The sequence below is a fragment of the Rhinatrema bivittatum genome, chromosome 2 (assembly GCF_901001135.1).
Source record: "Rhinatrema bivittatum chromosome 2, aRhiBiv1.1, whole genome shotgun sequence".
In the NCBI taxonomy this organism is placed as follows: Eukaryota; Metazoa; Chordata; class Amphibia; order Gymnophiona; family Rhinatrematidae; genus Rhinatrema; species Rhinatrema bivittatum.
Window position 1 is genome coordinate 165,157,904 of NC_042616.1, and position 22,581 is coordinate 165,180,484.

At 43.9% G+C, this 22,581-nt stretch overlaps 1 protein-coding gene across 1 annotated transcript in view; it reads left to right on the forward strand.

Annotated features, from left to right (window-relative positions):
• SRI (sorcin) overlaps positions 1-22,581 on the forward strand; it is a 38,169-nt gene that overhangs the window by 10,910 nt on the left and 4,678 nt on the right. The window contains exons 2-5 of the mRNA XM_029588826.1: positions 6,654-6,737; positions 8,035-8,104; positions 18,545-18,588; positions 21,413-21,560. Coding sequence (XP_029444686.1) covers positions 6,654-6,737; positions 8,035-8,104; positions 18,545-18,588; positions 21,413-21,560 — 346 coding nt within the window. The remainder of the gene's footprint in view (positions 1-6,653; positions 6,738-8,034; positions 8,105-18,544; positions 18,589-21,412; positions 21,561-22,581) is intronic.

Genomic DNA, 22,581 nt, shown 5'->3' on the forward strand with positions numbered 1-22,581 from the left:
TAAAATCTAGCGTACTTTTGTTCGCGCCTGCTGCGAGAACAAAAGTACGTGCTCGCGCAAGGTTTTAAAATCTGCCCCCTAGAGAATAGCCACTGCCATTAGCAATGGTAGCATTGAATGGGCTTGGTTTTTGGGTGCTTGCCAGGTTCTTGTGGCCTGGATTGGCCACTGTTGGAGGCAGGATGCTAGGCTTGATGGACCCTTGGTCTGACCCAGTATGGCATTTTCTTATGTTCTTACCAGCAGATGGAGATGGAGCAAAGCTGACATCACAGTACATATACCCCTGCAGTGACATCAACCCACCAGTATTCTCCATCTCTAGCAGATGGTGGATAGGAGAATTGAGGCCATCCTTAAGCAAGCATTTGAAGCAGTGACAATGCCTTTGCAGATAGCTTCTTGTTGTTCCCTGGTGGCTCACTCTTATTTACTTCTCTCGCAGGAGATTGATGAATCTGGTGTGAATTCCAGGGCAGTGATGGAGCCAGCAGCCACATTTTTGGCAGATGTGGGCTGCGATTTGGTCCACATCTCAGCCAGAGGGGTGGCTTCGGTTATAGCGGCCAGGCGTCTGTTATGGCTGAGAAATTGGTCAGTCGATGCAACCTCCAAGTCTAACCTTACGAAGTTACGCTTTAAAAGCTCACTTTTGTTTGGGAGCGAGTTGGAGAAGATGGCCAATAAGTGGGGCAAGGCCCAGGTTCCTCAGTTGCCAGAGGACAAGAAGCAGACACCATGCTCCTTTTAACATGAGAGGTCGTGCTATGGGATCCACACGTTTTCTACCCTACAGAGGAGTGGCCTTTCAAAGGACTTGACCTTTGGATAGGTCTCAGTCCTTTCATCTCAGAAAGGCTAGACGGGGTGTAGGCTCAGTTAGTGTACTCCCCCCGAGCCTCCCAATGAAGGTATGCCGATCTACCCCTGGGAACAGGAGATAGAGGGTCACCTCTCTCTCTCTTTTTTTTTTTTTTTTTTTTTTTAATCAGAGGTGGGTCAAAATCACATCAGACCAGTGGGTCCTGCAGGTGATACGAGATGGATATGCACTGGAGTTTTGCAGTGTTCCTCAGGGCATGTTCATGGTGTCTCCCTGCCACTTCCCACAGAAGAGGCAGGCAGTGGAATGTACATTCTCAAGGCTCCTCAGTCTGAGGGTTGTGGTTCCAGTGCCCACATCTCAAGAAAATACGTGCTGATATTCCATTTATTTTGTTGTGCTCAAGAAGGAGGGCTCTTTTTGTCCCATCCTTGATTTTAAAGGGGTCAACCATCTCTTGCAGGTGACTCATTTTCACATGGAAACCTTGTGCTCAGTGACAATGGCCACGCAGTCGGGAGATTCTGAAGCGTACCTGCTTATCCCCATCTGTTTCTGTGTTTCACAGTTTTGGTACGTCGTCATCAGTTTTGAGCGCTGCCTTTTGGTTTGGCCACTACACGCAAAACATTTTTCAAGCTTATGGTGGTGGTGGCGCCAGAGTTGAGAGAGGATGGGATTCTGGTCCACCTGTACTTGTATGACTGGCTGATTCAGGCCAAGAATCTGGAAGAGATCTCCTTGTTGCAGGAGCTCAGTTGGGTGGTGAACTTAGCCAAGAGCAGTCTTCAGCCATCTCAGTCGCCAGAGTATCTCGATGTTTGTTTGCTTTGACATGACGCAGGGCAGGGTGTTCCTGCCAGAGAGCCATATTTAGAAGTTGATGATGCAGGTGCGTCTATTGATGAACACAATACTCCTGACAGTGTGGTCCTATCCATAGGTGCTCGGATTGATGGTGGCAACCCTGGACGTGGTACCTTGGATGAGGGCACATATTTGTCCTCTTCCGCGCTCCATGCTGTCTCATTAGAGCCCACAGTCTCAGAACTATTTGATTCGGATTCACCTGCTGATGGAGTTCTGCACTGGTGGTTAAAAGCAGATGAGAAAGGGGGGGTTCCCTAAGCTCACCAGACTGGATATTACTCAGGACAGATGCGAGCCTCCAGGGTCGGGGGACTTGCTGTCAGGAGCTGACAGTGCAAGGGCGCTAGCATGCAGAAGAGTCTGTCTGGAGTATCATCTGCTGGAAGCCTGTGCGGTCCAGTTGGCATGCTTGTGATTTGGCGACCGATTGCAGGGTCAAGCATTCAGAATAATGTCTGACAATGCAACGACAGAGGTTTAAATCAATCAGCAGATAGGAACCAAGAGCCAGGAAGTATCACAGGAAATAGCCCAGCTTATGGAATGGGCGGAAGTGCATCTTCAGATCTCAGCCTTGCACATTGCAGGAAAAGACAATGTAAGAGCAGACTTTCTCAGCAGACAGATTTTGGATCCAAGAGAATGGGAATTGTCAAATGTTTCAGCTGATAGTGAATCGCTGGGGCCTTCCATGTCTGGACCTACTGGCGACTTCTCGCACTGCAAAGGCTCCTCGTTTTTTCAGTTAAAGGAGAGATCCAAAGTCCTTGGGCATCAATGCCTTTGTGCAGGAGTGGCCAGAGAGTGAGCTGCTATATACCTTCCCCCACATAGTTCATGTTGGGCAAAGTGATCCGGAAGATTGAGGGTCACAGGGTGATGGTGCTTCTGGTTGCACCAGATTGCATACCATGGTCTCTTGGGCCAGTTATGTGAAGACTCCTGGTGTTCACTCCACTCCGGCTTCCGGCACACAGGGATATGCTGCGGCAGAGGCCTGTTCTTCACAAAGATCTGATTCAGTTTCATCTTACGGTATGGTCCTTGAGAGGGCCCGCTTACTGAAGCATGGATATTCTACTGCAATGATTGCCACCTTGCTGCGAGTAAGGAAGTTTTCCACTTCCTTAGCTTACATGTGGGTTTGGTGAGTGTTTGAGGCTTTGTGTGGAGATCAAGGGATTGTTCCTCATTCGGTCAAGATCCCATTCAATTTGGAATTTCTGCAGGTTGGATTGAGTAAAGGGTTGGCCCTTAATTTCTTAAAGATACAGGTGGTGGCTCTTGCCTGCTTCAGGGGTTAGATGAATCGTGGACCCTTGTCAGCTCATCTAGATAAGGCCTGTTTCTTGAAAGGAGTGAAACATCTTCGTCCTCCCTTGCGGTTGTCAGTGCCCTTGTGGAATCTTAATCTGGTTCTGGATTTTCTAGCAGGTCCTACTTTTTGACCAATGCGTAACCTCTCCTTGCAGTTACTGACCTTGAAAACCTTTTTTCTTGTGGCAATTTATTCGGCACATAGAGTATCCAAACTGAAGGCTTTGTCTTGCCGGGAACTGTTCATTCAAGTAACTCCGGGGGCAATATAGCTGCATATTGTTCCTTCCTTTTTGCAAAAAGTGGTTTTGAATTTTTGCTTGAATCAGTCTATTTCCCTGCTGTCTCTGGACAGGGTAAGAGATGCGGAGGAATATTGCCTGCTATGGTCCTTGGATGTCAAAAGGCATATCTTGTGGTATTTAGAGGTTTCTGGACTTTTCAGAAAGACGGGCTGGCTGTTTATTCTCCATGGTGGGCGGAAACAGGGTGAACCAGCGTCGCAGGCTACGATAGGTCACTGGATTAAGGAGGTAGTTACAGCCATGTATGTGGATGCTGAGCAGCCATTGCCTAGTCAGGTTAGGGCCTCATTCCATTATGGCTCAGGCAGCGTCATGGGTGGAAGTTAGATTGTTGTTTCCTTCGATATTTGCCGGGCTGCAACATGGTCCTCCTTACACACCTTTTCCAGGATTTATCACCTGGATGTGCAGGCCTGGAAGGATGTAGACTCCCACCCTGTTCGGGAGTAGCTTTGGTTCATACCACTGGTTTTGGATTCACCTGTCTGTATGCTAAGTAAAGAGAAATTACTACTTACCTGATGATTTCCTTTTCTTTAGTACAGATAGGTGAATCCAACTTCCCACCCTTGGCTGCCAAATGGTTGTGCTATGGTCCTCCTGCATGGCTGTCTGTTCCAGGGAGTTCTGGTAAATGTCAATCCAGTACCTAGATTAGTGTTTAATTATACTCTTTGTCTGAGCTCAGTGTTTTCCTGTTGGCTGAGTGCTGGAATGGTTATCTGTTATATAATCCAAGTTTTGCTAGTTGGTCCACAGTTGGCTTTTGCAGAGAATACTGGCGGGCTGATGTCACTGCAGGGGTATATACACTGTGATGTCAGCTCTGCTCCATCTGCTGGTGGAGGTGCATAACCCACTGGTTTTGGATTCACCTGTCTGTACTAAGGAAAAGGAAATTATCAGGTAAGTAGTAATTTTCTCCATAAATGATCTGGAAAAAGGAGCAATGAGTGAGGTGATCAGATTTGTATTTGAGATAAAATTATCCAAAGAAGTTAACACAAGTAGACTATGAAGAACTGCAGAATGATCTTGTAAGACTGGGGGACTTGATGACATTTAAATGGCAAATTAAATTTAATGTGAAAAAGTATAAAGTGATGTGTCTAGGGAAAATAATCCTAACTACAGGTACACAATGCTAAGTTCCATATCTGGAGTCACCATCCAGGAAAAGGATCTTGGAATCATTAGGGAAAATACATTGAAAGCCGCAGCTCATTGAGGCAGATGTCATAGAAATGAACTAAAGACAAGTGCTCGTATTGAGTGCCTGTGCCTATCGCGAGCCCCCATCTGCCTCTCCTGGGCGCGCCATGCAATAGGCTAATGAACTGCTGTGTTAAGAAGGATGTGCTAGGGGAAATTGTGGGTCCCTAGCGTGTCCTTGGCATCGGGCACCCAGGAGACATGGTTGTGTGCAGGTTAGGGAAACGGACGCTCACTATAAGTGTCTGTTTTATCCCGTGGCAGCTAATTGATCAGCACAATATACCCAGCCTAGAGCATGTATATTGTACACCTTAATTTTTATTTTTCAGGCAAGCCTTTTTGATTTTGCATGGTGCTGCTTTTTGCGGTTCCTCCCACGTATTGTAATGATACTAAGTAGGAGGAACCACAGAAAAGCAATATCTTTTTGCTCTTAAGTTGAGCCCTTGACACGTGGCAAGACTTTATGCCTGCTCAGGAGCAGGCATAAAATTTTCCGTGTTAAAAAGAGCGCCTAGGGCGCATAGCAATTTTTTGCTTTGGGGGTAATAGCTAATAGCGTCATCTACATGGCATTTACATATGGTGAGTGCTATTATCTAAGCACGTTTTGGACATACTAATCCCATTACTGCATCAGGAGTTATTTTAATGCGTCCAAAACGCATATCAATTTGTGCGCTAGGCTGAGTGCACTATATTGCATTGGTCCCATTGTGCAGCGACAGTCAAAAAAAAAAGTAAATAGAATGTTAAAAATGGAGAATAAAATGGAGAATATCACAATGCCTCCATAGTTCTCCATGGTGTGACCGCTTCTTGAGTATTCTATATAGTTCAGGTTGCCCCATCTTAAAAGATAAATTAGAACTAGAAAAGTTACAGAGAAAGATAACAAAAATGATAAAGGGAGGTGGAACAGCTCCCCTATGAGGAAAGGTTAAACAGATTGGGGCTTTTCAACTTGGAGAAAAGGCAAGTGAGAGGGGATATGATGGTGATTGATAAAATCATAAAGGGGTGGAACAGGGAAATAGGAGATGGTAGTTTAACCTTTCAAATAGCACTGAGATTAGAAGACACACTGATAAGAACAAGATTCAGACTGAAAACAAATTGGAGAAAGTATTTTTTCGCTCAGTGCATAATTATGTTATTTGTTACTGGAGGATGTGGTCAAGTCATTCTAGCATAGCTTGTTTTAAAAAGGGGTTGGACAAGTTCCTAGAGGGAAAGTCCAGAACCCATTATTAGCCAGGTAGAGTTGGAAAAGCCACTGATTTACCTCTGGGGGGAGGGGGGGTCAGCATCAACGAATTGATTTACTCTTTGGCATCTACCGGGTACTTGTGCCCTAGATTAGCCTTTGTTAGACGATGCTGGGCTTTATGGCCCTTTGTTTTGCTTTAGCGTGGCATTTCTTATGTTCTTAGAATTAAAAACCAGAGGGGACTGAGGGAGAGAATGTACACATGTGCAGGTCTGTGGCATTTACATCCCTGGCACCTATTGCCTGCTAGAAGCGATTGCACTCAAGAGTGTTCATCTGCAAAATAACAAATTCTAGTTTTTACTTAGATTAGTGAACTAGAAGCAAAAGATAATTTTGTGTACTGTTAGTTTGTATTTATCCTTTCCAATCTGAAAATGTAGCAAACATGCCATTCCCGAGGTCCCCCGGCATGGCACTCGCATAGGTTCTCTCTCCTGTCCTCCTCTTCCCTTGGTATTGATTTGGGTTTGCTGCCTTTTGCGCTACAAGCAGAAACCTTGTGCAGGTTCTGCCTCAACAAGCGGGTAATGGAGGACATCACTGTGAGCTGGCTGGGATAACTTTATTTGGAAAACCTGTAAAGCCGGATAAAGAGACGACCCTTGTTTTCATTTGGCTCCGCAGAGGTAGCAGAGTATGTGGAAGTAAAATAGAAGCTACGTTTATAAGAAATGCATAAGAGGCTAGTCAAAGCATTTACAAGCATGCTTGGGTATCCTTGGGATGTGGAGCAGATCTGAAGCTGCTGACTGTTGGCGAGTGCATTCAGAAATGAGAAATCTGTCACAAGTGGTGGGATTCATGGAAATGTAACACTCTCATGGCATTTCTGTATCTTTTCTCTGATTAGTATGGCGGTGCTCCAGGAGGACCTGCTTTCCATGGTCAGGCTCAGGATCCATTGTATGGGTATTTTGCTTCAGTCGCTGGCCAGGTGAGTTTTCCTTTCCAGGTTATATACTTTCTGCAAACACATCTGAGCTTCATAGTGCTGAGGCTCAAGGTGAGACGGGGAATGAGCTTTACACCTTCATAAAAAAAAAGGTGTGGCCACACACACACAAGCATATCTTGGTTTCATTGAACCACAATTTTGCTTTCACTTTGCTCCATATTTTTCTTACAATGCATTTTACAGCATACTTGGATGTAAGAGACATTTAAATGTCAACAACTCAAAAAGCTGGAAGTTTAAATCCTCCCCAAAGGTGGGATATTAGAATAAAATGTAGCACTTTTCATCCTCGCATGGAGAAAATCCTCAAATTTGAAAATGGTTTGACTCCCTGATTCAAAAGCCTGACTTGTGCTAAGAGAAGACTTGTTTCAACCTTGGTGGTACTCCAGACCTAAGAGTCCATATGAGAGCCAGGCACTTCCACAGCAGCTCCCTAGCAGCTGGGTGCACATGCATCCAGAGCCAACCTGTCCTTGTCAGTGCACACATCTTTTATTGTTTTGCATTGAGTATAGGAGCTTTTAATCTATAATGCGTAAAAACAAATTTTCCCCTTTTTCATGATTTTGTCATTGGGGACATGTTGTAAGTGTTGCAGGTCTCCTTGGCATAAAAGCAAATATCAAACATACTCTTACCAAAACAGCCCCCCTCTCTCCCCCAAAACTAGCAGACTATAGGAATCTTTCCATGAACAGGCAGATTTCTGTGATGAATGTTCTTGGAAACAGTAAGCATAATTTAAACCTGCTCTAGGTAGAGCTCTCAGGCTGTGTACGGTGCTTATGTATGTGTGAACCCTGTATCGGATGATTCAGTTCTTGTGTCTGCATAGGGCGTCCTTCATGGACTGCAGTTTTGTCTGTGTATTGCTGCCTGCCACCATTTCTAATCACTTCTTTCACAAAATAGCAGTTGGGGATTGGTTTTCTAATACAAGCATTTTTTTTTGTTTCCAGCTATTTTCCTTTGTGATAATGTCCCAAACTCCAGCTTGCTTTTGTTTAAATGAGCAATTCCTTGTATTGTATATTTACAAAGAGTCATATGTGTACATAGGAAGGGAATCTTACTTTCTCTGTTTTTTATACTGGCATAAAAGTTTATTCCATTACCTTGGAAATATAGATGGGGTTATGTCAAACCCCCCCCCCCCCCAAAAAAAAAAAAAAAAAACCAACAAAAAAACCAGAAAAAACCTAAAATGTAATGTTGAAAAACAAGAATAAAAAGTGAAATTATTCACATTGACATGTTTTTCTGTTTTTCACAGGATGGACAAATAGATGCAGAGGAGCTACAGAGATGTCTCACCCAGTCAGGGCTAGCCGGGGGATATAAACGTGAGTTCTTTTTTTCCAAGGAATAAAATGGTGCTGCCCCCCCCGTGTTGCACTGCTGCTGCCTTTACTTACCGATGGATTTTCTGAGAAATGGAATATTGCTTTTTTTTTTTTTTACTTGATGTTTGGCACTCCAGAACCATTCAGCCCAGCTCCCTATCATCGGTCTGAGTTCCAGAAAAGTTCTAAAATTGAATTTTGGAGCTTCAATTGTGCTCTTGCGTGAAAGACAGCTAGGAATTTGAAATCCAGTTTCCTGCTTCATCAAACATTCCTGCAGTGTGCATTAAATTTTGGCATTTCTAGATTTCTGTGCACCTTAACAAAATTCAGACAAAACACCTGGTTTTCTGATGTGGCACAGTGTTACCAGCTTAGAGGGTCATTTTTCTAACTGCCCGCGTAAGTGCAAAGTCTGGAGGACTCTGCATCGATTTTTGAAATGAAAGTGCACATGCGCTTTCACTTTGAAACCGATCCCAGGAACATCCCATTTCCCCGTGGGTGCGGTTGCGTGTGTAGTGGCATCTGCACACAGGGTGGGCAGTTTTCACAAAGCCCATTTCTGCGGAAATGACTTTGAAAGCCCATGGAAATGACTTTGAAAGCTACCCATAAAGATCAGTTTTATATAGGGTGTCTAAGCTGATGTGGGTAGTACAGGAGTGAATGTTAGACCCTCCTTAACAGTGCACATCTCACAAGGGAATTCTGGTTGCAGGGCATTTCCCCTGGGGAGAAGGATCAGAAGGCGGGCCCCAGGGAGAATAGTGGGCCCCAAACAAGTAAAAGAAAGCAGGAACTTTGTTAAAACTGCTTATCTGTAAACGGCTGCATTTCTGTTTCCAGCACTGCTGAGGAGAGCAGGTATTTATTTGTTAATTTACCTGTAAATAATAAAACTCTGTAGAAGAATAGCTGGAGTCCAGACTGCTCTGACCTCTAGCAAGCCAATGACTGTTCACGCTGGGCTGGATTTTTAAAAGGTTACACGCGTAAATGGCCTTGCGCGTGCCGGGCCTAAAGCCCCGGGATGCGTGTAAGTCCCGGGGCTTGCAAAAAGGGGAGGGGGCGAGGGCAGTTCGGGCCGGGGTCAGGCTCCTGGCACAGCGGCCATATTTGCCAGCAGGTGCAAAAGGTAAAACAAAATTTTTGAGGGGGGTTAGAGTAGGGCTAGGGGGGTGAAAGGTTAGGGGAAGGGGTGGGAAGGTCAGGTTAGGGGGAAGGGAAGGCAGCGCAGCTCGGCGCGCGCCGACCCCTGATTTTATAACTTGCGTGCAGCTGCGTGCACAAGTTATCCAATCGGGTGTACACGTGCACGTGTACGCCACATGCGCATGTTATAAAATCTACCCCGCTGTGTTTTACTCCGCATGTTTCTAAGAGATACAGTAACACCAGGGCTTTCCGTGAACTCTGTCTGTGTTGTTCCTTTGTATTTCCAATTTGGTAGGAATCGACGCTGGGATCTGGCTCCACGAGCTCTCATTTGCAAGTGCCTGAAGATTGTTTATATATCCTCTCTCTACTTGTATTTGGTCCGGTCATTACATCCGTAGTTCTGGGCCAGGGCTCCTTTCTGGAACCCTGCAATCATGGGCCTTGAATCCGGCCACTAGGGGTCACCCTGAAGCAGTGCCCAGGTTGCATTTCTCAAGAAGGACCTTTCAGTTGATGGTCCCGAATTGTGGATATTAGGTTGGAGGTTAATTATATGACAGTTAGGAAAAAAAAAAAAAAGTAAAAATGTGGCTCTTTCCTAATGGATAACTGGAAGATGTTTTTAAGTGTGCTGTCAGTATGGTTTGAGAGGTTATGGCCTTGGCAGCATATGGTGGGTTCTTGGGTAGATGTAGGATAGAGAGGAGGATATGCTTATGAGTAGGTGATGTAATTTTATTGTAATGTTATTTATATGATTGTATTTATAATTTTTATTGGTTGTACACTGCCTGGGGGCAGGTATGCGGTCGGTTGGTAAGGCGGTAATTATTTGAGTGTTTCACCGGCCTTTTACCTGCCTCCATAGCAGCTGTGTATATACTTTATCAAAATGAGACTTCTAGGTATACAAATCATTAATGATTATTCTGCTATGAACAATCAAGTCCTATAAAATTACTACCTGAGGAGCAGACCTTTGCTCTGTTGACAGTGTGAGTGGATTGGGCAGGAAAGTGCATGAAATCCATCTCATTTTTACAGAAAAACATGATGGAACTTGGTTTAAAACTCTTGGTATCCTGTAAAGTAGGTATTTGATAAGTATTTTCCCGTGAGATACATTTATATGGGCTAAAACTGACAGTAAATACTTCCCTTTTTCTCTATAAACGGCTGTTTGTGTTTGCCTAATGCACATAAATAAAATGTGAGCTTTAGGCTCTGAAAATTAATTTAAAAAAATTTCAACTAGCTACTGTTTCTGTGTTTGTTTGCACAAACCTAATTACCTAACTAGGGTAATGTCTCCAAATGGGTTTTTTTTTTTTTGTGCATATCTTGACAGGCACGAGCCTCACTCGTAAACCAGGGAATGTTGAGTCTGATGTCAGACTCTCAAATTCACTGCTAATGCCCTTTTTAATACTTGCACTGTGCCGAAGAGCATTTCCTTCTAGAGTCCATAAGATGTTATATGCACAGGCCGGTGGCACCCAGTACAATTAGGACTCTCTGTATCTTTCTGCCATATTTTCTTGGTCTGTGATTGCAACATTTGATACTTGAGGATCTTCCTCTCTCCATACGATCCACAGAATAGTCGCATGGTGCTGACACTTCTATTGGCAATGCTGTCCCTGTGCTTTTATCCTTTACCACAATACCTGGTTGTCTTGCATCAAGCTTTTTACCTCTGTGGGGTTTATTCTGACTACCTAAGTTTATCTTGTTGTGAATTTGTGGTATTTAATGCATAATGTTTGTGTTAAACCTCCTAATAGGCTTAAAACTACCACCCTTTCATTGCATCTAATTAGAGACAAGTTTTATATAAGCATCCTCCTCATCCCCCTACATTTTAAATCTGTTTAGTAAACCACAGATGGCTGCCCAGCTTGCATAAAGTATTCTGTTGATTTTGAGATTCCAGATCATCCTTACTCTCTCTGTTCTTCTTTGATTTTAAGTATCATAGTAACATAGCAATGATGGCAGAAACCCCACAAATGGTCCATCCAGTCTGCCGCTCCGTGCCAGTTACCCCCAAGCCTTATGCTAAGGGTGGTAATATTTACAATCAAAACCAAGCTGCTGTCAAACCCATAACACAATTACTGCTAGCAACATTTTTAGGGGGTGAACAGCCTTCTTGATAATTCAGACAATGCTGTTTTGAATGTGCTTTGCTTTTGGACTTGGCTGTAGAAGCAGTCCTGTGCTTTTTCCCCTAATGTCTGCACATCAGTACCCCAGACTGTAAAGGTTGGGGCCCAGCATTGGATGTCATCTGAATCCAATTCCCTGTCATCCCCCCCTGCCCCCCACCCACTGTTGAAGTGGAGAGCGATGTTGCCTTCTGGTTAAGGGCAGTAGCAACTGCCGCTCTGTGCAGGCCGCCCTCAAGCCTATATGTAAACTATATGTGTAGCAGAAAAGCTACCTCAATTCTTCATTTCCATTCTCTAGCCAGCAGAAATCCTCTGTGTTTGTCCCATACCCTTTTGAATTCCATGCAGCATCGGTTTTTCTGGAGCCTCATTGTTTTTGAGGTAAAGGCTTGTCAGTACCCTGACACCTGAGTGAAAAGTCATGCCTGGTGGCTCGGTGGCAGTGCTGTGCACCGCCATGCGCAAGGACCTGGCTTCAGTTCCTGGGTCAGGTCTTCCACTCCCAGTTTAGCCAGGACTGGGGGATGCTGCAGAGGCAGTGATCAGTATCTCCGATGAGAGGGAGCGTCAGCCCTTTTGCAACGGTGATGTCTGTTGGCCAGATTTAGGGCCTGCAAATTCAGGGGTCCAGAAGGAGACCTGGTGCCATGGCCCTTGGCTGGTGAATGACTGGGCTTAGTACATTGGGAGGGGATGTAAAACGGGGGCAACAGTCCTTGCATGGTTGTGAATGAAGGCTCATGGCTCTGAAGGAGATGGAAGCCCAAAACTGGGTGCCAAACAAAACCTGCCTTTCCTAGCTTCCTTCAATGTGTGTGTTGATTGCTTGAACTGAACAGTGTAGCATGGTCAGAAAACTGCTTTCTAAAGCTCAGAGCCCACCCACACAGCTGTCTCCAGACAGGGGATCACACTTATTATTTTTTATGTCCGAGGTGCATACAGTTTATTGCAGGTTAGGGATTTTTTTTTTTTGTTCAACAGCCTGCATCCCACCTGCATTTGTAAGCCTAGGAATGTATTCAGCTGTGCAATATACAAAATGACACTGGAAAATAACATTGGACTTGAAATTCCGGTTGGGGTTTGGTGCCCTACAGCAAATGGTTTTTGGATGTGACGTCTGCACTTTAGCAGTGCCTGCCAAGTGAGGGGGTCAGCTTACAGGGGAGCAGCTGCAGAGTAGAGTCCCTCCCCACCGTCCATCCTGCCCCAGCATGGTTTGATGATTTTGAAACGGATGTTATATATTTACTGCTGAGCCTCCATTTATGTAAATGTGTACACAGGGGTAGAGAATTCATGGGTGCCTAAAAACTGCCGGTCCGGGGTCCAGGCAGAACCACAAGCCCCTGCTACAGGCCTGGGATAGAAGAAGAGAGCCGGCAGGCGCTGGACTGGTGCAACTTGGGGCTGCTCTCTGCCAGTCCTGAAGACAAGGAAATAGAGTAAAAGGAACAAGGTGGTCAGTATTCAAACGCCATCTCACAAGTTATCCATTGAAATGGCAAGGTTTGCCATGTTCAGCCACCTATCTGGCTAAAATTCAGCCGGATAGGTCATTGTTCAACTGAACTATAGCCGGATAACAAAGAGGCGTTTCGGGAAGGAGTAAATTTAATTGGCTAACTTAGATGATTTTCAGTTCTGTTCGGCAAGGTTAGCTGGCTAACATTAGGCCTGCCCTGAAGCAGATCTAAAGTTATCTGGCCTTGTGTGGCCGGATAACTTGCTACTTCTCCGAATATCTTCAAAGATATCTGGTTACGTAACACTTGTCAAAATATTTTTAAAAAGACATTTGTGGGCCAGCGTCCCGATTCTTACCCCTCTCCCCTGTTTGTCCAAATTTGGCCCAACAGGCCGAGCAGTGCCAACTTTCCGAAAGCCCCCCCCCCCCCCCCCCAAAAAAAAAAGTCAATGTTTTTTGTTTGGGGGAGGTGGTTCACTGATTGTTCCCACCCTTCCTTGCCCGTGTTTATATTTTATAAGGCCACCCTTTTTACCCACTCACAACCACAACCCACCCCCCATCCTTCTGAAGCATAAAATCCTTGCACAGGACGATCAGTCTTCAAGATTTAGGATTTCGAGAAGTTGAATCTAGTGCCTACTCAAAGGATAAAATTCATGGGGGCATGGATAGATTTGCTGCAGGAAAAGGCATTTTTATCATCAGATCAAACAAGTGCCATGAGATCACTCATTTCCAAGCTACTTATTTCTCGGCGCTCGACAACTAGGCAGATTCTTGGTGCCTTAGGCCATATGGCAGTGGCCATTCATGTGGTACCATTAACCCACCTTCACATCTGTTGCCTGCAGTGGGATCTGCTCAGTCAATGGGATCAGCTAACTCGACCGCTGTCAACTGGAATTAAACTGGTGGTTAAACCCCTGCATGCTTCAGGATGGGGATCCAGTTTGCACACTCACCCCATCAAGTAGCATTGCTATGGAGCCTCCATAAATGGATGGGGCAACCACACACATACTTTTGGATCTAGGGAAGTTGGTCTTTAGAGGAAAGCTGCTTTCAGATCAATCTGATGGAATGAAAAGCAATCAGAAACACTCTAACAATGTTAACTCATCTCCTTCGAGAAAGGAGCATCCTGATTCAAACTGACTAATAATTTGTACTGTTTAATGTCAATAAATAGGAGAGGGCACAGGGTTATGGGTCTTTTGCCAGGAAGTACTAAAGATTTGGCAATGGGCGATCAGGAATTAAGCTGTTCTGCAAGCCACCTACCTCCCGGAGATCTCCAACATGCTGGCAGATTGCCTCAGCCGGGTTTTTCATGCACACGAGTGGTCTCTGCAACAGTCAATAGCTGACAGACTCTTCATCTTGTGGGGTCTGCCATTAGTTGACCTATTCAAGTCAGAGCAGAACAGAAAGCTTGACCAGTTTTGTTCAGTTCTAGCTAGCAGTCTCAAGTTAGCTCAGGGTGCTTTTCTGCTTGATTGAGGAACAAGCCTCATATACGCTTTTCCACTGATACCATTGATTGCAAGATAGTACAAAAACTGCTGCAGGATCCTTATAGCTCCAGCATGGCCTAAACAAATGTGGCTTGTGTATCTTGTACAGCTCTCCAGCAGTCCTCTAATACCTCTGGGGTCAGTCCCAGGAATTAGGAGTGCTTTACCATCCAAATCTTTCTTCCCTTAACCTGACAACATGGATTTTAAGTGCTCAATCATGGCCCTCTCTCTGTTCAGAATCATTGAAGACATAGTGGTTTCGGCTCTTAAACTCTCTACCAGAAAAAATCTATGCATTTAAGTGGAAAAAAATATTCATAACAGGGTGATGCTGTGCATTCACCCAAAGTTTCTCCCAAAGGTGGTCTTGGCTTGCCATATCAATCAGGCCATTATATTGTCTGTCTTCTTTCTGCAACCACATATTCATGATGGTGAGAAGATCCTTCATACGTTCAAGTGCAAAACAGCTCTGGCCTACTACAAGAAAAGAACTCTGCCATATTGGCAAGCTTTGCAGCTCTTTGTTTCAGACGACCCTTAAAAGATTTGGAATAGCAATCACCAAACATACCTTATCCAATTGGATAGTGGAATACATTCAACACTGCTACACTTTACCAGGCTTACAAATTGCAGACACTGTCAAGGCTCATCAAGTCAAAGTTATGGCTTCTGTCACTCATTTTGGAGAAGTTCTTCTTGAAGACATCTGCAAAGCTGCAATATGGTCCTCTGTTCACACCTTTATGTGCTAATGCTGTCTGGACAGTCTCTCAAGATCTGACAGTAAATTCGGACAAGCAGTTTTGTATAACCTATTCTCGCAGTAGTCCACTCTCCACAGTGGAGTCTGGGTTGCTTACTTGGTAAACGCTCTGCTGCAATCCTCAGTTTGGAACTCCCACATTTTGTGGCTAATTCAGCCTGCTTATTGAAGGGAAAAGCAAATTTGGTGGTTGAATTAAACATGTGAAATAACCGCCCCCTCTCTAGAGAGTCAACTACTTTACATAGTATAAGCTCTGTTATTGACTGAGGAGGATGATGAGGCAATGCCTGCAAGGGAACTCCCACACATGCTCAGTATAGCTAAAAACTCTACTAGCTAGGAGAGACTAGTTTGATCAGTGCTGCCGGATCATGTCATGGTTAATTCATCCTGCTATCTAAGGAAAACACAGTTTACAGTAAGCAAACTTGTTTTATACTATCTTTCCCTGGATACATTTGCCATTTTCTATGTTGTTTAATTTGACTTTGGACCTCTATAGGACCCAGCAGGAGGACACAGACCTGAAGAGCTCATCCTACCAGACCAAAGCTTAGAGCGTACCACTGAGGTGTCAGGCTGAAGGCTGATCCCTCCATTTAGTAAACCATTCCCCCCACTGATCCAGGCTGGCATTGTCAATGTCTTGGGCCACATTCTCTTCTACCAAACAAGGCCTATCTTGCACTTTGAACCATGTGGAAGTACAGTGTCCTGCACAGTTCAAAGTACGAGTCAGGCCTTGGGCAGCAAAGAAGTAGGATGTGGCCTGAGGCAACACTGCTTTCCTATTCCTTCCACCAGCTCAAATCAGCAACAGTGAGAAATATGAGCTAGGGGAAGGGGGTGTGAGCAAGATATGGAGGGATGAGTGGGGATTGGCTTCAGAGTGGGCTATATGAGAGGGCTTGCATAGGGGGGAAAAGGGGAGGATGAAATCGGACATGTAAAGAACGCCTTTGAAAAATGTGTGTATTCCATGGACTACACCTTTCCAATCCTATTGTTTTTAGAACTGCTATTTGCTCTCTCATGGCCGAGGCATCCAGTCGCTGAAAAGCTATTTTATCACTAAATGAATGTATTCTTTAGTCCCAAGTTTGGTAGCGATCTTTCCAGTGAAATGGCTTCAGAGCGGACCGCGCTGGGCACTGCAGTGCTCCATTGTAGAATTTGCCGTTACCCCTGCTGGGCACAGCTGCCTGGAATACGGCTCGATTGCAACAGCTGAACTGTTTAGACATTCGCCTCTTGCAGCATCAGCTAACGATGAAAATCCCCCAGCGAGGAAAGAGAAATACTTTTAAGTCTTCTGCTGGTTCACTCCAGGACCTGTAACCAGCTGCATGGAGAATAAAAGAAACCCAACTAAAATAAACCTCCGCGCATTACAAAAGTAGAAAATACAGCTGGAAGTCGGTGACCTGAAGGAATAAACACAAATAACCTTCTCTTTCTCAGTGTACTGTTGTTTGTGGCCCATTTCCTGGGCCTTTCCTTTACAAAACCAGCAGGAAATGGCCTCAGACACCTCTAACTTCTGTTTTGTGTTTGGCTGTGCTGAAGGCTGTAAGCAAGCGTCCTGGTTGGGTTTGTTTTGTTCCCTTGCAATTTATTCCGTCTGTTTCACCCCAGCACTGTGGTATGCTTGCAGTGTAGAGTATCATGGCTTACTATAGTACAGGGATTTCTTCCATTCAGTATTGGAGGTTCTTTATCTTGGCTGACTGACTCGAAAAATTGGCCAAGTTGAAATTTCTTCAGGCCCTGCTCTTCCTTTCTCTTCATTCCCCCCCCCCCCCTTCCCCCGTATCCTCCTTCCAGGGATCTAGCACTAATATAGCACCATTCATTACTATTGGCAGTTCCTTGCTGCTCGGTCAGAACCAGGGAGGGAGATCTAGTGCCATGAGCTTTCATATGCAACCAGCCAGGGATTTATTTTCTCCCGTTTTTATATCCCCTCTTGACTCACTCAGCCCAGTCATTGCAGCAATCATTCTTCCAAGGGGGGCCATCTGCCAGAGCTCCTTCCAGACCTCTGCGATTATGGGCCCTGAATCCAGCCACAGGCTGTCACCATTGCATAAGGACTGTGAATCCCCTCAATCTACCCCACCCCCAGCAGCAGTGACTGCTGCCTCATCCCCAGCCCAGTGCTGCTGCTTTCAGCCACTGAGCTGGCCCCAGCAACATCAGTCTCCAGCCCATGAATTCCCCCCTCTGCCAAACCAAACACTGAAAAGGCACAAGGCCCTACTGACCATGAGGAACCTCGACCCTAAAGCAGTGAAAATGGAATAAATATAAACACTCGTACTCGCCTCTTGATTGTAATGAAGCTTGCATGTGACTTCACACCGGCTCTGGCTATTGCTGCGTAAGTGTGGGGTTTGTTTGGTTTTTGTTTTTCAAATTTAGTGTTCCCAGTTGAAAATACCTTTTAATGTATTCCCCTCTGGAATTGAAGGTAAAATCTTGTACAAGTTTACCATGTTGATTTAGTTTAATTGCCAAACAAAATGTCTGATGGGTAGAAAACACCGTAGTTATCGAAACAAAATCAACTCTGAATACAAATCAGTTTTTCAAAATTAAAGCATCTTTATCAGATTCTGATCATGTTAAGGCAGCATTTATCATGCAGAAATCTCTAAGAAAATGTTGGTCCAGCTAACATTTTGCATTGGTAGAGCTAAAGTTTAAGACTGCCACATGTGCTGGGTCTGATCCTCTTAGCCCTCCCGTCTCCAAAGAATGAAGAGGAATGAAAGAAGATTGGGGGGTGGCAGTGAGCTGAAGATAAGGGGGGAACTGAGGCTGAAGAGGCAGACAGTGACAGAGTGGTGTGTGAGGGGAAGGTAGCTGGGGGAGGGGGAGGACATGGAAAGGGTGATGGCAGAAGGGTGGAGAGATGAAGCAAAATAGACTACTAGAGAGAGAGAACGAAAATGTGAATGGAGCTGGAAAGATGATGGGGAGTGGGTGGAGTAAGAGAGATTGGATGATCTGATAATAGGAACCAGGCTCAGACTCTCCATATCCATCCTGTACTGTAACTGGTGACCCTAAGTGGCCCAAAGTCTGAGTACATGTGTACCCGGTTTTGGAGGGAACCACAGTTTGTGGCTTTTGGCCAGGATCTGTTGTGCAGGGCCTGGACTCAGATGGTTAAAAATGGGGACGAAGCTCATGCTATCATTGCCCCAGTAAAGGCCAGCTCTGGTTTAGCTGGAAACCTAAAGGAGCAAGAGGAAACTGCCTGGCCAAAAAAAGAATTTAAAAATCGACTTAGAATGTGATGATTTGTACAGTTAGTTACTGCCTCTCTTGTCTGTCTTACAGCTTTCAACTTGGAGACCTGTCGGCTCATGATCTCTATGCTGGATGTATCTTTTTTACTTACAGTTCTGGAGTTACTGAAAAAAAGGACAGAAAACCCCATGGTGAATGTTTAACCAAAAGATCTCAATCGTGCTGTAGTCTTAGAGCTAGGTGTAAAGACAACATACCTGTGCTTGGGACCAGAGCAGTTTTTTAAAATTTGCTAGGCAACAGGGAATTGAACTCAGACAGCAACCAATAAGGGTCCTGACTTTCATCGTCTGAGAAACTAAGTATGGGGGTGAACTGAATGGCACGGCTGATGCTACCATAAGCTTGCTGGGCAGACTGGATGGACGGTTTGATCCTTTTCTGCCATCATTTCTATGTTTGTTTGTTCCGGGGGCCATTTCACAAATGACTCAATTGTTTCTGGTTCTAAGAGGAACCTTTCCCTAAACAACTTTAACAGTTTGTGTAAAAGATATCCAGGCTATGACTTAATGATTTGTGGAGAGGATTATCCTAAGAGCTAGGATACTGGTAGACCCCTGAAGACTTGCATCGAGCTCTTCTATTTAGTGTGTGGCACACACTTCAGCACCACCCAAAGGTTTATTAGTTTTAGCTAATTTCCAGTAAATTCTCTTTTCATAACAACCATATAGCTGGTGAGGCAGTGGACTGGATTAACTTTCACAATTTTATTAGGTATGTGAATATTGGAATTCGCTCCAAACAATATTATTGAGGTAGCAGAATGCAAAAATGAATAAATAAAAAGGTAGATGAAAGTGAGCTATGTTTTGCTAGTTCAGGCTTGGTCTTTCTTGATGTGGCTGAATAATGCTGAGAGTCATGTGGATGGGTTTTCTTTATAAATTTTGGATAATGGGGTTTTGCGCACTGGCTGAGGGTTCACTGTGCTACAACCAGAAGGCAGGTGTTACAGATGCTGCTTTGTGTCTTCGATGATCCTTTACTAATGTTAAAATATTGTACAGGGCAGATTTGGTCCACTTCCATCAGCTGCCGCCACGGAGCAAGGGAAACTTTTATGTAGAGACCAATCTAACACACAAAACTTTCAAATGCAATATACCATCTCTGTAGCACTTGTCTAGTGACAGTCGGGACAGCCAGTGCATATTTAGGAGAAATTCCATATAACGGGTCACCACTGTATGCAAGTTGATCTCATGCGTATTCATTGTGGATATCCTGAAAACACTATGGAGTCACCAGAACAGATTTAGGAAGCCCTGGGTTTGCATGTCTATAGGTATGGAACACAGACCTCATTTAACTTTGCATTCCATCTGAGTTTCAAAACTATTAACATAATGGTCCTTCAAATGAGCTTGAAATGCATTTGACACAGCTACTGTAACATCTTCACCTATTATAGTTTCTATAGTGAATGTCATTATTCAGAGATTTTGTAATGTGATAGTACAAAATTGCTGTCACTAAGATCTGTAAAAAGCTTGCCTTGCAATGAATGAATTGCTTGCGGTTACTTGGTAGATTTTTAATACAGATTTTGTATTTTACATTTTGCTAAATTCACTCTTAGTTTATGAAAAAGCAAATATAGGTTAGAGAGAGAGGTCTAACCTATTTTAGTCATCTTTTTTCTTAAATATATATAATAATAAAAGGAGAACTTTGCTATTGTGCTGTAATGTTGATTGTCTCCAGGGGTTTAAATAAGTCAAAAGCAGTGATTCTATGCCACCTGTGGTGCTTCTTGCAAGGATGGCATTTTTGCAGTATTTCCAGCCCTGGTATATGGGTGAAAGGCAGTCTCTATGGGTAAAGTGCAAAGTAATGCATGTAGGATGCAAAAACCCAAGTTCTTTTTCACTCAATGCACAATTAAACTCTGGAATTTGTTGCCAGGGGATATGGTTAGTGTAGCTGGGTTTAAAAAAAAGGATTGGATAAGTTCTTGGAGGAGAAGTCCATTACCTGCTATTAATTAAGTTGACTTAGAAAATAGCCATTGCTATTACTAGCATCGGTAGCATGGGATAGACTTAGTTTTTGGGTACTTGCCAGGTTCTTATGGCCTGGATTGGCCACTGTTGGAAACAGGATGCTGGGCTTGATGGACCCTTGGTCTGACCCAGCATGGCTTTTTCTTATGGAGAGGTACTATACTGGAGCTGAAATTCTTCCAAGTATAAAGGAAGAGTGGGATCTGGTGTGATTGTATCTGATGATCTTAAGGTAGATAAAGTGAAGGCAAAAGTCAGAAAGATGCTTGGCTAAAATAGGAGAGGAATGGTCAGTAGAAAAAGGGAGGTGATATTGCACCATATAGGTTGCTGGTGAGACCTCACTTCCCATGCTGTGTGCAATCCTGGAGACTGCACTTCAAAAGGGTATAAACAGGATGGAGTGGGTTCAGAGAGTGGCTACTGAAATGATCAGTGGTCTTCATTCTAAAGCATATGGGGATGGACTTATAGATCTGAACACATATACCCTAGAGGAAAGGCGAAATAGGGGAGATATGTAAGAGACATTTAAATATCTAAAAGGCTTCCATGCACAGTAGGCAAGTTTTTTTTCAATGGAATAATAGGATGAGGGTGAAAGGAGTAATCTTAGGAAATATTTCTTTACAAGAGGGATGGTGGATGTATGGAACAGCCTCCCAGTGAAGGTGGTGGAGACAAAAACTGTACCTGCACTCAAGAAAGCATTGGATCTCTAAGAAAGTGATGGGAATAATAAAACTAACTTAATTGGGTTGATGGGCAGATTAAATGGGATCTATGATGTTTTTCTGTCATCATTTTTCTATGTAAGTGGTGCAATAACAGAGCTAGCTGAATATACAAACACATATTGCTGTGGTCCTTAATTCTTTGTTTTTTCAAGAGAGACCATTCTGGCAAAATGGGCTTTAATGAATTCAAGGAACTTGGAGCTGTAATAAATGGCTGGAGACAACACTTCATGAGTTTTGACAGTGACCGGAGTGGGACAGTGGATTTCCAGGAACTGCAGAGAGCACTGGAGACCATGGGTAAGTGCAGAAATTCCAAAGGGTTTAATCCTCTTCACTGCCACTCAACGCAGGCATCCAGTAGTCAATTCACTTAAGCTGAGCAGACCTCCCAGAGTGGTTTTTGCTGAACCTTTTTCAAGTGTTTGCCGACACAAAAATGGCTTGCATTGGCACCAGTTAGAAACGTGGGAAAGAGTCTTAAAGGAATAGAGCAAATTTGTTCTTCTAGTGAAACTGAACCATGATCTAGATTGGCCCCACCAGCCTTTCCTGGTGCACAGATTTGGCAATTCTAACTTTTCCAACACCTAAGCAAATCTAAAATAAACCCTAAGTAAAGAATGATTGAGGGGGGCAGGAGGAGGTTAAGAGATGGTTAAGGGCATTAGAGAGGATTCATACCTGGCAAAGTTAGTACTGCTAGGTCACCCCTTAGTGTTTGGTATTGCCTAAGCCAAAACCTATAACTAACTAGAGGGAGCAAAGGCACTTAGAAAAATAGAATTGTAAGTCTTCACATCCTTGTACATTTTTCACATTCTGCTGTCTAAATAATACAGATCAAAATGCATTAAAGTAGGAGTTTCACTGATCTACACAATATACTGTACACTTATCGTGAAAGATAATCCAAAAGTAATTAGAATACTGTTTAAAAAAAAAACCCCAAATCAGTATTTACAGAAGTCATCACACCCTTTGTCATAGCAAACCCAAATTAGTTCCATTTCCAAAAATAACCTTATCAGGGCCCATAATAAGTTAAATATAGCCCACCTGTTTCTAGTAATAGTTGATTGATTCAATCGTATTTGAACTGATTTGATTATTCTTCAATGAAGAATTCATTGTTTCTGTTGCATAAAGTGAATTCATGCAAAAGTCAAAACATTACAGACAACGAGCTGCTGAAAGAAGGTACAAACTCGGAAGGCTATAAGAAAATTTCACTGCGATTGAATGAATATCCCTTGGGGCACTGGCAGGTCCATTATTGTAAAGTGGAAACAATTTGGCATCGTCAAGACATTGCCGTGAT